General features: G+C 34.6%; 1 protein-coding gene across 4 annotated transcripts in view; it reads left to right on the plus strand.

Moving 5' to 3' along the window:
• The first annotated feature begins 2965 nt into the window (after positions 1 to 2965).
• LOC133671695 (TMV resistance protein N-like) overlaps positions 2966 to 14679 on the plus strand; it is a 38149-nt gene continuing 26435 nt past the window's right edge. The window contains exons 1-9 of one of the 4 annotated variants that reach the window (XR_009834335.1): positions 2976 to 3190; positions 3344 to 3933; positions 5516 to 6608; positions 6722 to 6997; positions 7086 to 8105; positions 8191 to 9107; positions 9278 to 9319; positions 10277 to 10413; positions 11004 to 11143. Coding sequence is in view for 3 of the 4 variants with exons in the window: in XM_062092532.1 (XP_061948516.1) it covers positions 3446 to 3933; positions 5516 to 6608; positions 6722 to 6997; positions 7086 to 8105; positions 8191 to 9107; positions 9278 to 9319; positions 10273 to 10413; positions 11004 to 11469 (4443 nt within the window). In the remaining variant the exon portion in view is untranslated. Of the gene's footprint in view, positions 3191 to 3343; positions 3934 to 5515; positions 6609 to 6721; positions 6998 to 7085; positions 8106 to 8190; positions 9108 to 9277; positions 9320 to 10272; positions 10414 to 11003; positions 11497 to 14679 lie in introns of those variants that run through there. The other 3 variants (XM_062092532.1, XM_062092533.1, XM_062092528.1) reach the window with 3 other exon arrangements.

The following is a 14679-nucleotide window of genomic DNA, read 5'->3' on the forward strand; positions in this document are numbered from 1 at the left end:
AATTGATAATATAACTTTTTAAATAGTATAAATATAATATTTTTTTAGTGTATGCACTCCAATAAAAAAAACCATTTAAAAAGGCTAATTATATTTTAATATATTTGATATTGATACAACTATTATTTAATTATAACTAACTAATAAAACTCCAATTAAAACTCCTCTTTTACATAAAGATTTATTAAACAAACTTTAGGCTCTTTTGACCGATATATAAAAATAACTCTCTAACATAGAAACAGCTATAAAAATGAAGGATGAAAGCTTCTTTATTTTTTTTTGTCCTTTTTTGTTTTTTTGTTTTTTTTTTTGGCTCTTCGTGTAGAGATGGCCCTAGAATCATTCAATTTTTCTTGGAATTGTATCCATAAAGTAGCACGGGTTCCCTGACAAGATTGAATGTGATCTAGAAAGGGTTCTAAGAAACTAATATGGCTTATTTTAGCACACCAAACTAAATATTAGGATTGTTTTGTATTAATTGCTTAATTGAATGAAGGAATGAAACCAAATCCCATGTTTTTGATTGGTGTACAAAGGAATATTTTATTTGAAAATGAAACAAAAACATAATATAGGTCTACATTTATTATTTAAAGAAAAAATTGAACTATGTTCCATTAGGAGGTGATGCCACCTAACTCGGCATTTGACGCAACATTAATTAAGGGTCATTATTTTTTGTTTGATTTGGTTTTTATCTATAAAAAGCAATTAAATCAATTTTTTTTATTAAAAAACAACTAAAACCAATTCAAACTAACAGGTTTCGGTTCGATTTGGTTCGATTATTTTTTTAAAAAACCAGCAAAAACCTGTATTGTGTTTTGGGCTTAATGTCATGTGATATTTCATTACAAGGATTGCATAATCTTTTATAGAATGGTTTAGAATGCTTAATGTCTTGTCACTCTTATTAACAACAAAAATAGAGTTTTAAAAGCAAATAGTATTTGGCACCAAGAGTGAAAGAAGAAGAAGCAACAACAGCTTGCAAATATTAGAGCATCTGATTGAACTGTTTTTAGAGAAAAGATGAACGTTAAGCGATTGGTCCATAATCAACAAAGGCTTATCTACGAGGAGCCCAACACTTCTCTAAGCCTTGTTGAAGATCTATCAATCTGTAAGATGAAGATTGAAAACTTGTTAGACGACTAGATCTGTGAAGTTTTGTACAGTGATGAGAAAATTATTTTTTATCAGGCTGAGAGTGTGAGAGATTGAGATCTGAGAGTGTGAGAGATTGAGATATGAGAGTTCTGAGATTTGTGAAGGCTTGGGGCGGCTTGCGAGAGTTGAGGGGTAAGAAGTAAAGAGATGCTAGGGTTAAAAATTACAAAGCGCTTTTATAGCATTTGTTTTTAACTAAACCGGTTTGGTTTGGTTTTTTTTATTTCAGGCTTATTAAACCAAAACCGAACCGACCTGAAATTTTTAAAAAAGATTCTAATAGGTTTTTTTTATGGTTCGGTTTTTTTAATTTTTTTTTTTGTTTTCTTGGTTTAATCAGTTTTTTGATTTTTTTGCACTCCCCTAACATTGATGAATTATAGAAAAAGTGATGTGGTGTAATAGAAATTGAGGGTTTTGAGCATATATGAAGATTTTCCATAGCTAAATAGAGAATTATCACAAACAGAATTTATAAATAGTCTAATAAATGCTTTAATGAACTAGTGAAATATGGCTAGATCTAAGAGAACATTTAATGAATCACACCAAACCAGCAAAAAAATAATAAAAGATCATAATTTTTTATCTCACTTTTGAATTGGACTAAAATTTCTATAGAATATTCCTAAGGCTTAGTTTTATAAGTTGCTTAACTTGTGGTCATGCCTCAATGATATTGTTTGATTCAATTTTATTATTTTTCCTTGATTTATTTTGGATTCTATGTTATTTTTATCTTTCCGTTTGGTTTTAGGATAATAATTTTTCTTACTATGTTAAGGTTAATTTCATGTCTATATAAAGACTTGTAAATATCCAGAGAGACAAGTTATCAATTCATTATTTCAAAAATAAAAATAAGATCTTAGGGTTCTTCGTGTTTTAATCTTATTTTGGCTAATTCTTTATCTTTATGTGCTTATTGATTGTTATCCTTGTAGGGCTTTCAACTCTATCAAAAAGTCTTCCCATAATTTTCATTAATTGTATTTAAGAATGGAGTTATAGTTTGCCTCACGATGATGAGGGATGAATGTTCTTTATAGCATACTTAAAGCTATTTTGAAAACATGACCTTTGAGTTTTAGATAATTAGACTCGGTTAAGAGGGTGGTGGCTCAGTTTTTTTTTTAAATATCAATGTAAAATTTATAATATTTAATATAAGACCTTTATAATTATTAGTTTGAAAATAATAATAATTTTGTAAATTATTAGATGTTTTTTGTTGATATTTTTTAAAATAATAATAATTTACAAAGATAATAATAAACTATAATTTCTGAAAAAATAAAGATAAAATAACTAAACTACACAATGATCAAGTAATTTCTTCTTTTAAAAAAAATATCATAGAAACTTTTTATTGTATCTAAAATGTCCTTATTTACTTTTTGAAAAAGATAGTCATAGGAAAAACTTAAAAGATTAGAGAAATAAACATGATTATTTAATTTAATTTTGTTTTTGAGTTTATTTTCTTAAAAATATTTCTATAAATTCTTATTATTTTCATTTTAACTATTTTTATCTAGACAATAATTAAGGGCGTTATATGTATTAGAATATGTTCCTATAAAATCGCCCAATTTTTAAATAATTTTTACAATTTTACAGTACTTCGTAGGATTTTTGTGATTCACCTTAGAACTTTTGCATGCACATATTAATGCACGGTTTATGGTGTTTTTTTCACGGTCAGTTTTAAAATTTTGTTGGAAAGTTCTTGGAATGCAAAAATATTTATGTTAAATAATATGGACTTGATAATTCATTAAAAAATATGAATCACTCAATTGTGTGGCCCTGCTCTTGACAGGAAGATCCGTAAGAAAATCCAGGAAACTTACCAGTACGAGTTCTTGACCTCAAGAAACCGGAAAAAAATTCGAAGTCATTGGAATAAAAAGAAAGAAAAGGGCTTTGGAAGTTGGTTACTAAGATACCAGAAGAAGAAAAATTATTGGGCTTGGCTGGATCTTGTGCCTCTTTAGCCAACACTTACCACACGGTTTGTTTCGTCTAGATTCGTGAAATACTCGTAGAAATTTGGTGTTTTCTGATTTCTAAGTAGAATTGTACTTGTTCCAGCTTGAAATTACTAATTGGTAGATTTAATTGCCAAATTTCTTGATCTTACCTTCTGTTTCATGTTTGAGCACAGGAGCAGGCCTTATACAAAACAGCGTGGAAAGCAATTGCTGAACCAAGCGAGCTAGTTGAGGCCAGAAGGGATCGGTACTAGTTTATCGCTTTAGGGATTTTCATGGCTTCCACCAGCGTGCAAGGAATAACCTCATCTTCATCTCCTCCTCCTCCACTATATATGCATGATGTGTTCCTTAGTTTTAGAGGCAAAGACACCCGGAACAACTTTACTAGTCATCTATATTCTAATCTGAAACAGAGAGGCATCGATGTCTACATGGATGATAGGGAGCTCAAGAGAGGAAAGACCATCGAACCTGCTCTCTGGAAGGCCATCGAAGAATCAAGGTTTTCTATCATTATATTTTCAAGAGATTACGCTTCTTCACCATGGTGCTTGGATGAACTTGTCAAGATTGTTCAGTGCATGAAAGAGATGGGGCACACTGTTCTGCCAGTTTTTTATGATGTGGATCCCTCAGAGACATATGAGAAAGCCTTCGTTGAGCATGAACAAAATTTCAAGGAAAACTTGGAGAAGGTCCGGAACTGGAAAGATTGTCTCTCTACGGTGGCCAATCTATCTGGCTGGGACGTCCGGAATAGGTAAATCATCTATCTACTTATTCTTATTCTCAAATCTGCCCAGTATTGTTTCATTGATGAACAAGCATGATAGTAAATGTGTATTTTTTTCATATGCATGAATTTTTATTTTTATTTTTTTATGATATTTTGAACTGATGTGATCAAGCATTTCTAATCTTCATATAAAACTTCTTTCTATTCTTAGGTTTTTCTTTATATTTTGAAAATAAAATAAAATATTAAACAGAAAAATGAAAATGTATAAAAATGTTGAAAAACAAATCTAGCATGAACAAATAAAAAGTTATCTTAAAAAATTAAAAATTGTGAAGAAATGACAACAAATTCATCATAAGAAATAAAAAATTGACCAAAGTTTTTGAATATGTTGGTTTTAGCTTTTCAAAATAAAATAAAAAGATTTTCCATCTTGAATTAAAAAATTCAAACTATTTATAAATCAAAGAGACAAATTTATTTATAATTTGTTTTGTGAATATTTTTATTTTTTTATTTGGAATTAAAATTTGATAGGTGTCTTTCTTTTACTAATGGATTGTAACAATGAATTTACTAATTTTTTTTTAAATAAACTACTTATTAGCGATAATAGGGTCTTTTTATAAGGGTCAATAGTTATTATAGAATTGATAGGGGTAGTTAGGTATTTTTCTTTTACGTTATAATTACTTAGTTGCTCTTAAAAACAAAAATAAATAAATTAGATATAGGGGCTTTTTTAATATTTTTCACTTTTCAATGTGCAATAAAATAACTTCATTTCCTTTAAAATTAAAAATACTTACCTTATCTTCAAGGGCTTATTCATGCTTTTTTTTTTGTGATTAAAAAAAGATGGTTCGCTGTTTATAGAACACACAAGCGAGTAAGTTGTTCTGCCTTATCTTCATTGATGTTTTCTCATTCACCACGACATGAGCTACCTCCCAGAGTGGCATATGTGGAGTAATTCTTTTTGGTTTGACACTAAATGACTTTCTTTTCTTTTCTTTTCTTTTGTCTTTTTCCTTGAATACCGCACCTGACCTTCTAAACTTGTATAGTAACTCTTCAATTTGGATATCAACTATGTTAATCTAGGAAAAAAGAAAGAATACTATGGAAAAAACTCGAAAATAAGTTGTTTTTTAAAAAGTTTACTATGCAAGATAGTTGAAATTTTTGTTAAAAATAATTATAAAAATAACTTAGTGGTCGACAAAAAATATGATAGAACTCCATTTGCTTTTTTGGCCAGTTAAAACCAAACTTAATGAATATTTTATTTCCTAGCTGCTGTTGTATGCTTGCTTCTGTAGTATCTGTGTGATTCTATACGCAATAAGATAGCTATTGTACGGATCATTCTTAGCATCAATACAATCCTAGTTCCGTTTTTAGTTTATTCCTTCCTTTTCCCCTCTGTTCTTGAAGCTATCTATTATCAGGGCCCTATCTTTCTCAAAGGTTGGTGTATTAATTTCCGGCTAACAGCCATACATTTTCGAGCTACAGTATGCTAATGTTTATTTTCCCATTATCACTATCTGATTTGATTTCTGCACACTGCATGATTAATGTTTTGCACCCTCCTATGCAGGAATGAATCGGAATCAATTAAAATAATTGCTGAATACATATCGTACAGACTAAGCGTCACTCTGCCAACAATTAGCAAAAAATTAGTTGGAATAGATTCTCGTCTAGAGGTATTAAATGGCTATATAGGTGAAGGAGTAGGCAAAGCAATCTTCATAGGGATTTGCGGAATGGGTGGCATAGGTAAGACGACTGTTGCAAGGGTACTATATGATAGGATTCGTTGGCAATTTGAAGGCAGCTGCTTCTTAGCAAATGTCAGAGAAGTTTTTGCTGAGAAAGATGGACCACACCGTTTACAGGAACAACTTCTTTCTGAAATCTTAATGGAACGTGCTTCTGTATGGGATTCTTATAGAGGGATTGAGATGATAAAGCGGAGGTTACGACTTAAAAAGATTCTTCTTATCCTTGATGATGTAGATGACAAAAAACAACTAGAATTCTTGGCTGCGGAGCCTGGATGGTTTGGTCCAGGGAGCAGAATTATCATAACAAGCAGAGATACAAATGTGTTAACTGGAAATGATGATACTAAAATTTATGAGGCTGAAAAATTGAATGATGATGATGCTCTCATGTTGTTTAGCCAGAAAGCTTTCAAAAATGACCAGCCCGCTGAAGATTTCGTGGAACTATCAAAGCAAGTTGTGGGTTATGCTAATGGCCTTCCACTAGCTATTGAAGTTATAGGTTCGTTTTTGTATGCAAGAAGTATCCCTGAATGGAGAGGTGCAATTAATAGAATGAATGAGATTCCTGACTGCAAAATTATTGATGTGCTTCGCATTAGTTTTGATGGTCTCCATGAATCAGATAAGAAAATATTTTTAGACATTGCATGTTTCCTGACGGGGTTTAAAATTGATCGCATAACAAGGATACTTGAAAGCCGTGGATTCCATGCAGGTATTGGAATACCGGTTCTTATTGAGAGATCTCTCATAAGTGTCTCTCGGGATCAAGTCTGGATGCATAATTTATTACAGATAATGGGTAAGGAAATTGTTCGTTGTGAATCCCCTGAAGAGCCTGGAAGGCGCAGTAGATTGTGGACATACGAGGATGTCTGCCTTGCACTGATGGACAGCACAGTGAGTAGCTGATAGAGAACATAATCCATAAGATTTCATGAAGTTTATTTTAATTTACGCTCCATCTCTACTTTGTATTTGTTTTCTACTTGTTTTCCCCTTTTGGTTGACAGGGAAAAGAAAAAATAGAAGCCATTTTCCTGGACATGCCTGGAATAAAAGAGGCACAATGGAACATGAAAGCCTTCTCTAAAATGAGCAAACTAAGATTGCTCAAAATCTACAACGTGCAGCTTTCTGAAGGACCTGAAGATCTTTCCAATAAGTTGCTTTTTCTTGAATGGCATTCTTACCCTTCAAAATCATTGCCAGCTGGTTTACAGGTGGATGAGCTAGTTGAACTTCACATGGCTAACAGTAGCATTGAGCAATTATGGTATGGGTGTAAGGTGAGATCAACTAATTTAAGTGCCTTTATATTTATTTTTTTATGTATGATAGTAGTATCCATATTACTTTTTCCCTGCCTGATTGCAGAGTGCAGTTAACTTGAAAATCATCAATCTCAGCAACTCACTTAACCTGTCCAAGACTCCAGATCTTACTGGAATTCCAAATCTCGAGAGTCTGATTCTTGAAGGTTGTACATGTTTGTCTGAGGTCCATCCATCACTTGCACGTCACAAGAAGCTTCAATATGTGAATCTTATGGATTGCGTAAGTATTAGGATTCTCCCTAGCAACCTTGAAATGGAATCACTTAAAGTTTGCATTTTTGATGGATGCTCAAAACTTGAGAAGTTTCCAGATATAGTAGGAAACATGAACAAATTGATGGTGCTTCATTTGGATGAGACTGGTATTACAAAACTATCTTCATCAATTCGTCATTTGATTGGCTTAGAAGTATTGAGCATGAACAACTGCAAGAACCTTGAAAGCATTCCGAGTAGCATACCTTGTTTGAAATCCCTTAAAAAACTCGATCTCTCTGGCTGCTCCGAATTTAAATATATACCAGAGAATTTGGGGGAAGTTGAAAGTTTGGAGGAGTTTGATGTAAGTGGAACTTCAATAAGACAACTGCCAACATCCCTTTTTCTTTTAAAGAGTCTTAAAGTATTATCTTTGGATGGATTCAAAAGACTAGCTGTGCTGCCTTCTTTGTCTGGTCTGTGTTCTTTAGAAGTACTGGGTTTACGCGCTTGCAATCTAAGAGAAGGGGCAGTTCCTGAAGATATTGGCTGCTTATCTTCATTGAGGTCTTTAGATCTGAGCCAGAATAACTTTGTTAGCCTGCCTAAAAGCATAGATCAGCTTTTTGAACTGGAAATGCTTGTCTTGGAGGATTGCACGATGCTTGAATCATTGCCTGAGGTTCCATCTAAAGTTCAAACGGTATATTTGAATGGTTGTATAAGCCTAAAAACAATTCCAGATCCGATAAAGCTAAGCAGTTCCAAAATCTCAGAGTTCATATGTCTTAACTGCTGGGAATTGTACAATCATAATGGCCAAGACAGCATGGGGTTGACGATGCTTGAAAGATACCTCAAGGTCTTGTCTTAATCATACCCCAACCTTTTTGTATCTCTCTCCCTCTCCCTCTATCTATCTAACATTTTTGTTTTTCATGGTACAGGGTTTGTCTAATCCAAGACCTGGATTTGGTATCGCTGTTCCAGGAAATGAAATTCCAGGCTGGTTTAACCATCGAAGTAAGGGATCTTCAATTAGTGTGCAAGTGCCTAGTTGGAGCATGGGGTTTGTTGCGTGTGTTGCATTCAGTGCAAATGGTGAAAGTCCTTCTCTTTTTTGTCATTTCAAAGCCAATGGAAGAGAGAATTATCCTTCGCCGATGTGTATTAGTTGTAACTCTATCCATGTTGTGTCAGATCATACTTGGCTATTCTATCTATCTTTTGATCATCTTAAAGAGCTTAAAGAATGGAAGCATGAATCCTTTAGCAACATTGAGTTGTCATTTCATTCTTTCCAGCCAGGAGTAAAGGTGAAGAATTGTGGTGTCTGTTTGTTATCTTCTGTATATATTACACCACAACCATCTTCTGCCCATTTTATTGTTACAAGCAAAGAAGCAGCTTCTTCATTTAAAGCTTATTTAGCTTTTTCTTCGTGGTACCATCAATGGAAGGCCAATGTTTTCCCTGGCATCGGAGTCGCAGATCGAGGCCGGAGATTCATTGTCCCAGTCATGAAGGAACCAGAGAAAGTAATGGCAATTAGATCAAGACTCTTTGAGGCCATTGAAGAATCAGGGCTGTCAATTATTATATTTGCAAGAGATTGTGCTTCTTTACCTTGGTGCTTTGAAGAACTTGTCAAGATTGTCGGTTTCATGGATGAGATGAGATCGGACACTGTGTTTCCAGTTTCTTGTGATGTCGAACAATCAAAGATAGATGATCAAACAGAGAGTTACACAATTGTCTTTGATAAGATTGGAAAAAATCTCAGGGAAAACGAGGAGAAGGTACAAAGATGGATGGATATTCTCAGTGAAGTTGAGATTTCATCTGGATCGAGATCAGCGGAAAGGTATCATTACTTTTATTTTATACCTCGACGTATCAACCACTTCAAGTAAATGAAACTGGGAATACTGAAAGATAAAAACTTAATGTCAACAAAGTTGGAAAAATATGTTCTCGTGTTTGAAAAGATATATAAAAGATCTATGCTCTTTATAACATTCATTCCATGTATAGGTTTACCATGCAGGGATGGGGACAAGAATGTCCAGGTTTCAGGTACTTTTTCTTCAGCTTTCATGTATAGCTTTGCTTGTGTATCGTTTAAAACACAAGATAAAATCATCTTATTGATAAAATTGAATTGCTGAATAGACTAAGCTCACTCTAGTCATACAAAGCAATGGTTAATGTACTTGATACAAAGAATAGGAAGCAAACAAACTGAACTATGAAGTACAAAATTCCAAAGTTAGCACAAAAATAAAGAAAAAAAATTAGGGATGTATCCCAGTTCAATTGGTTGAGTAACATAATCTATTGATTTTTTTTTTAAAAAAAATAAAGCATTGCGCTACTCACCATAGCATAACCTCTAAGAATTAAAATCTCAAAAAGTTGTGCTAGGAGTAGCGCGCTCAACCTTTAAATTTTTTATGCTAGAGGTTTTGATATATATATATATATATATATATATATATATATATATATATATATATATATATATATTTCTAAACAAAAAAAATTTAAAATATATTGGTTAAGAAAAAAATTTAAAATTGTTCAATGACTGTCTACATTACATAACAGAACATCAAATCTTTGATGGGATTTAATCAAGTAACCTGAAAAGGTAGCCTCACTGGTGTCATAATAACATTCACAGACTTAGCTTTCATGGTAGTAGCTATCTCTCAAGCAACTTTATTTATTATTTATTTCTTAATTTCCTTTCCTCAAGTGATCACTTGAAAAGATAGCTATGCGTTTTGATTGATGTATAATTGTCTTTAAGAACATACCATCCTTTTCAATCTTCATAGCTCAAGCTCAAGTATTCATTGCTGCCCCAAAATGGAAATCGAATTCTTGTACAAATATAGTTTGATAAAAAAAAGTTATCTTTGTTCGTTGCTTCTTCATCATCATTGTCATTAAATGCTTCTATCTTGAGTCTTAGATTTTGGAAATGTAAACAAAATTCCAAGATTAATTTTGTATTGTTATTTCAGGAAGAGTCAAGCAAAGAAGGTAGTTTGTATTCCAGCACCAGCAGCTGCAAACAGCAGGTCTAGTGGAGAAGTAGTTCCATCTGACTTGTGGGCATGGATAAAATATGGACAAAAACACATCAAGGGTTCTCCTTATCCAAGGTGTATATATATATATATATATATATATATAGTTGATAAGATTACAAAGAACAAACAGCTGGATTTTTCAGTTCTCTATTCTCTCTGACAAATTATATCATTGCCTGGAAAAATGTTTCTTGATTTAATTCTTCTTCTTATTATTACCCTTTTGCACATGAAATGCAATATATTTTTGCTTAGTAATGCCCTGAAAAAGTTCTGGTGAACCCAAGTAATGCTTCCCGAGACACTGAGCTCAAACAGTTTGTTGTTTGGTGCATAAACAACATTTTAAGCATTGATTGACTGGTTGTAACTTGCAGTGCTAGTATTGATGAATGTGTATGCACTATTGTTCTTTGAGCTCAACAGCTTCAAAGAGTTCCCAATTTGCATGCTCAAATGATTGGCAGGAAGTGAATCCAAAACACTGAGTTTCTTAGCATATAATATTGTTGTGAACTATTAGTGGTTTTCTTGTCATCTTTCTGATCAGTTTTCGGTTTTGAACTTTGATTTTCTTTGAGTAATTATTATTGTGAAAGTGGTCTGTAAATGTTTGGTTAAGAATTGCACTGAATGTTAAAACATATTGTCTTTCCTTCCAGAGGTTACTACAGATGCAGCAGCTCTAAGGGTTGCTTAGCAAAGAAGCACGTAGAGCGGAGCCGAAATGATCCTAACATGTTGGTCATCACCTACAATTCTGAGCATAACCATCCATGGCCAACACAGAGAAATGCACTTGCTGGCTCAACAAGGTCTCAGCCAACAAAGAGCAATGCACCTTCAAAGAGCTCCACAGGTGCTCAAGCACAAAAAACAAGAAATACAAAGGAAGATCAGAAGGAGAGTAGCAATGATACATTGTCTCCTACCGATATTATTGGTGGTAGCTCAACAGCATGTGCATCTGTTAAAGAGGAGTCTGATGACATTGAGAAGCAGATGGAGATGGATGATAATGAATTCAGTGAAGGGTTTTCTCAAAGTTACTGTTGGTGGGAAAGATCACTGGTGGTGACTTTTAAATACTCAGAGGAGATAAAACACACTGTTTTTATTTCAAAATAACAAGAAGATTACAAGCTCTCAAGCTCACCCACTCTTTCTCTCTTATATTTTCCACATACATTGCAATGCTTTCTTGATACCTATTTATAGACATGAACGGTAGGACAGAAAGGAAAACCAGAGAACAGAACATGCAGAATATATTCCACCAGCTCATCTTTCCACTTTTTACTAAAGTAGATGAGTTGTTCCACTTTGTTGCTTTAATGGAGTGGGACTACCTCACATGGTAATGTTCTAACAGTTGGTCCTTGTTAAGGAAAGAGTCCACATATATGTAAATACATTATATATAGGATAGTTATCATGTGTAGCACATTCCACCATTGTATTGTATACAACCCTAAAGGTATAAATACAAAGGGATGGTTGGTTTATCAATCATCATCACAATTATACAAAAGACTATCTCTCTAATCTTAACTTGGTATCAGAGTAAAACAAATAACCAGCAGTCTTCCATCGTCTAGCAGCCTTCTTCCCCAGCAGCCTTCTTCACCTGCTTTTAGACTTCTCCCTTACATCTGGTTCTCTTCTTCCAGCAAATATCAAAGAACGTGATCTGCAAATTTCTTCCCTTCCTACCAATCAGAAAACGTGTTCTGCCAAACTTCTTTCTCCTATGGACAATTAAGAACTTCATTATTCTGCTGCATCTGCACCTCAATCTTCTTTCTCCATTATGGCGCCGACAGCCACCTATGGTGTGTCCCCTGCTGCTGCCATCATATCCCTTCCTAACACGTAACAGGTAATGTCTTTAAAACTCTCCAATACCAACTTTCTGTACTGGAGGATGCAGATGAAGCCATTCCTCTTAGGCCAAGGCGTATACTCTTTTGTTGATGGCACATCAACATGTCTTCCTTTTCATCTGGAATCTGCTGCAGTATCTTCATCCTCTTTCAATCCTGCATACTTGACATGGAAGCAGCAAGATCACTTAATCATGAGTGCCCTCTTATCCTCTCTCTTGGTGGAAGTTCTGTATTTAGTTGTGGATTGCAACACCTCCCATAATATCTGGAGAACGTTGGAAACAGCTCTTGCATCTCCTTCAAATTCCAGGATCATGCAACTTCACGGTTCCTTCCAAGAGTTACGCCAACATGATGATTCTGCCAGCACCTACTTGCAGAAGGCAAAAGCATTGTTTGATGAACTTGTTGCGGCTGGCAGACCAATCTCCTTGGCAGAATTCAACCTATATGTGTTTCGGGGGTTACGTAGTGAATTTAAAGATCTTGTCACCAGTTTGTCTACCAAGGCTGATCCCATCTCCTACATTGATCTCCACAGTAGTCTACTTACACATGAATTTCTCCACAAAGCTGCTCTCCAACCAGCAGTAACAACACCTCTGTTACCAAACCCATCGCAGCAACCAGCTGCTTTCTTTGTACAGAATCACTTGGGCTTCAATAATGCTAGACGAGGCAGGTTTCGTGGGGGCTGGAGAAATAATAATAATCGCAACAATGCTTGTCGTGGAAATAATGGAAACAACAATTATATCTCAGGTCAACAATTTGGGCAACAAGGACACCGATTCTCCTTATGACAGTTTACTGGATCTCCCTCTCGGCCATCAGGACAATTTGGGCAGCAAGGAAATCGCTTTGGTGGGTATAATCGTAGTGTAAAATGTCAGTTGTGTTATGAATATGGGCATACTGCCCAACAGTGCTCTCAGTTGGCTAATCATCCTCTCCAAGCCAATGCCAATCTCGCATTTAATACTGCTCCTGCAACATCTCTTGTCACATGGTTTCCTGATACGGGTGCAAATCATCATGTAACGCCAGACATTGCTAGTATGAAGAGTTCAGAACCTTACCTTGGTAATGATTATCTGCATGTTGGTGATGGTAAGGGCCTTGTTATTTCCAATATTGCTCACTTGAAAATTCATTCCCCAAAACGCACATTTACTTTATCCAATATTTTACATGTTCCTGCCATTAAAAAACCTTTGCTATCTGTTCAAAAATTTTGCCTTGAGAATAACGTGTTTTTTTAATTTCATTCCTGTTTATTTTATATTAAGGACCTCATGACAAAGGAAGTGCTTCTTTCCGCTCAGAGTAAAAATGGTCTATATGTTATGTCCGAGTCGTCTGCCATGTCATTGCCTCAGGCTTTCTCATCTACATGTCTCTCTACTTTCGCTGATATCTGGCATCGTCGACTTGGGCATCCAAGCCCACGCATTTTGCATTTGTTGGTGAAAAATAAAAAAAGTGTCATGTACGACAAAATGTTTTAATTTTAATTGTCTTGCGTGTCCTCTAGGCAAGTCGTGTCGTCTGACTCTAAAAACTACTGGTCATCAAACTCTAGCTCCTCTTGATTTAATTTTTAGTGATGTTTGGGGTCCCTCTCCTATGTTGTCATCAGACGGTTTTCGCTATTTTGTTATTTTTGTGGATGCCCATACAAAGTTTATCTGGTTTTATCCGATGGTTGCTAAGTCTGATGTTTTTAATATTTTTCATCAGTTTCAAGCGCTCGTTGAGCGTCAATTTTCTTTAAAAATAAAATATATTCAAACAGATTGGGGTGGTGAATACTGAAAACTCAATACGTATTTTAAAACAATAGGTATTCATCACCGTGTGATCTGCCCGCACACCCATGAACAAAATGGCATGGTTGAACGTCGTCATAGACATATTGTCGAAACTGGACTTACCCTTCTTGGGCAATGTCACGCTCCCCTTAAATATTGGAGTTATGCCTTTGAAAGCTCTGTTTACTTGATTAATCGCATGCCAACTCCGGTTCTTAATTATAAGAGTCCTTTCGAATGTCTTTTAAAATCATCTTCTGATTATGCTTTTCTTCGTACGTTTGGGTGTCTTTGTTTTCCATTCCTCCGTCCATACAATACTCATAAGTTAGATTTTCGTTCATCTGCTTGTGTTTTTCTAGGAGATAGTAACTCTCATTTAGGTTATCGATGTCTTGACTTGACATCCAAACGTATTTATCTTGCTCGTCATGTCCGGTTTCATGAACATGTTTTTGGTAAATCTGAACAGTTTGCAGTGCCACCTACAAATCCTACTGCCGCCACTATACCGGTTACTTTATATCATCCAAAGCCACCATCTTCAGCCCTTCCACCGTTACCCCCTTCACCACCTATATCTCATTTAGCTCCCTTACCATTATTTGCATGTTATTATCATGATCATGTTGTAGGTACAG

Source organism: Populus nigra, chromosome 13 (assembly GCF_951802175.1).
Source record: "Populus nigra chromosome 13, ddPopNigr1.1, whole genome shotgun sequence".
In the NCBI taxonomy this organism is placed as follows: Eukaryota; Viridiplantae; Streptophyta; class Magnoliopsida; order Malpighiales; family Salicaceae; genus Populus; species Populus nigra.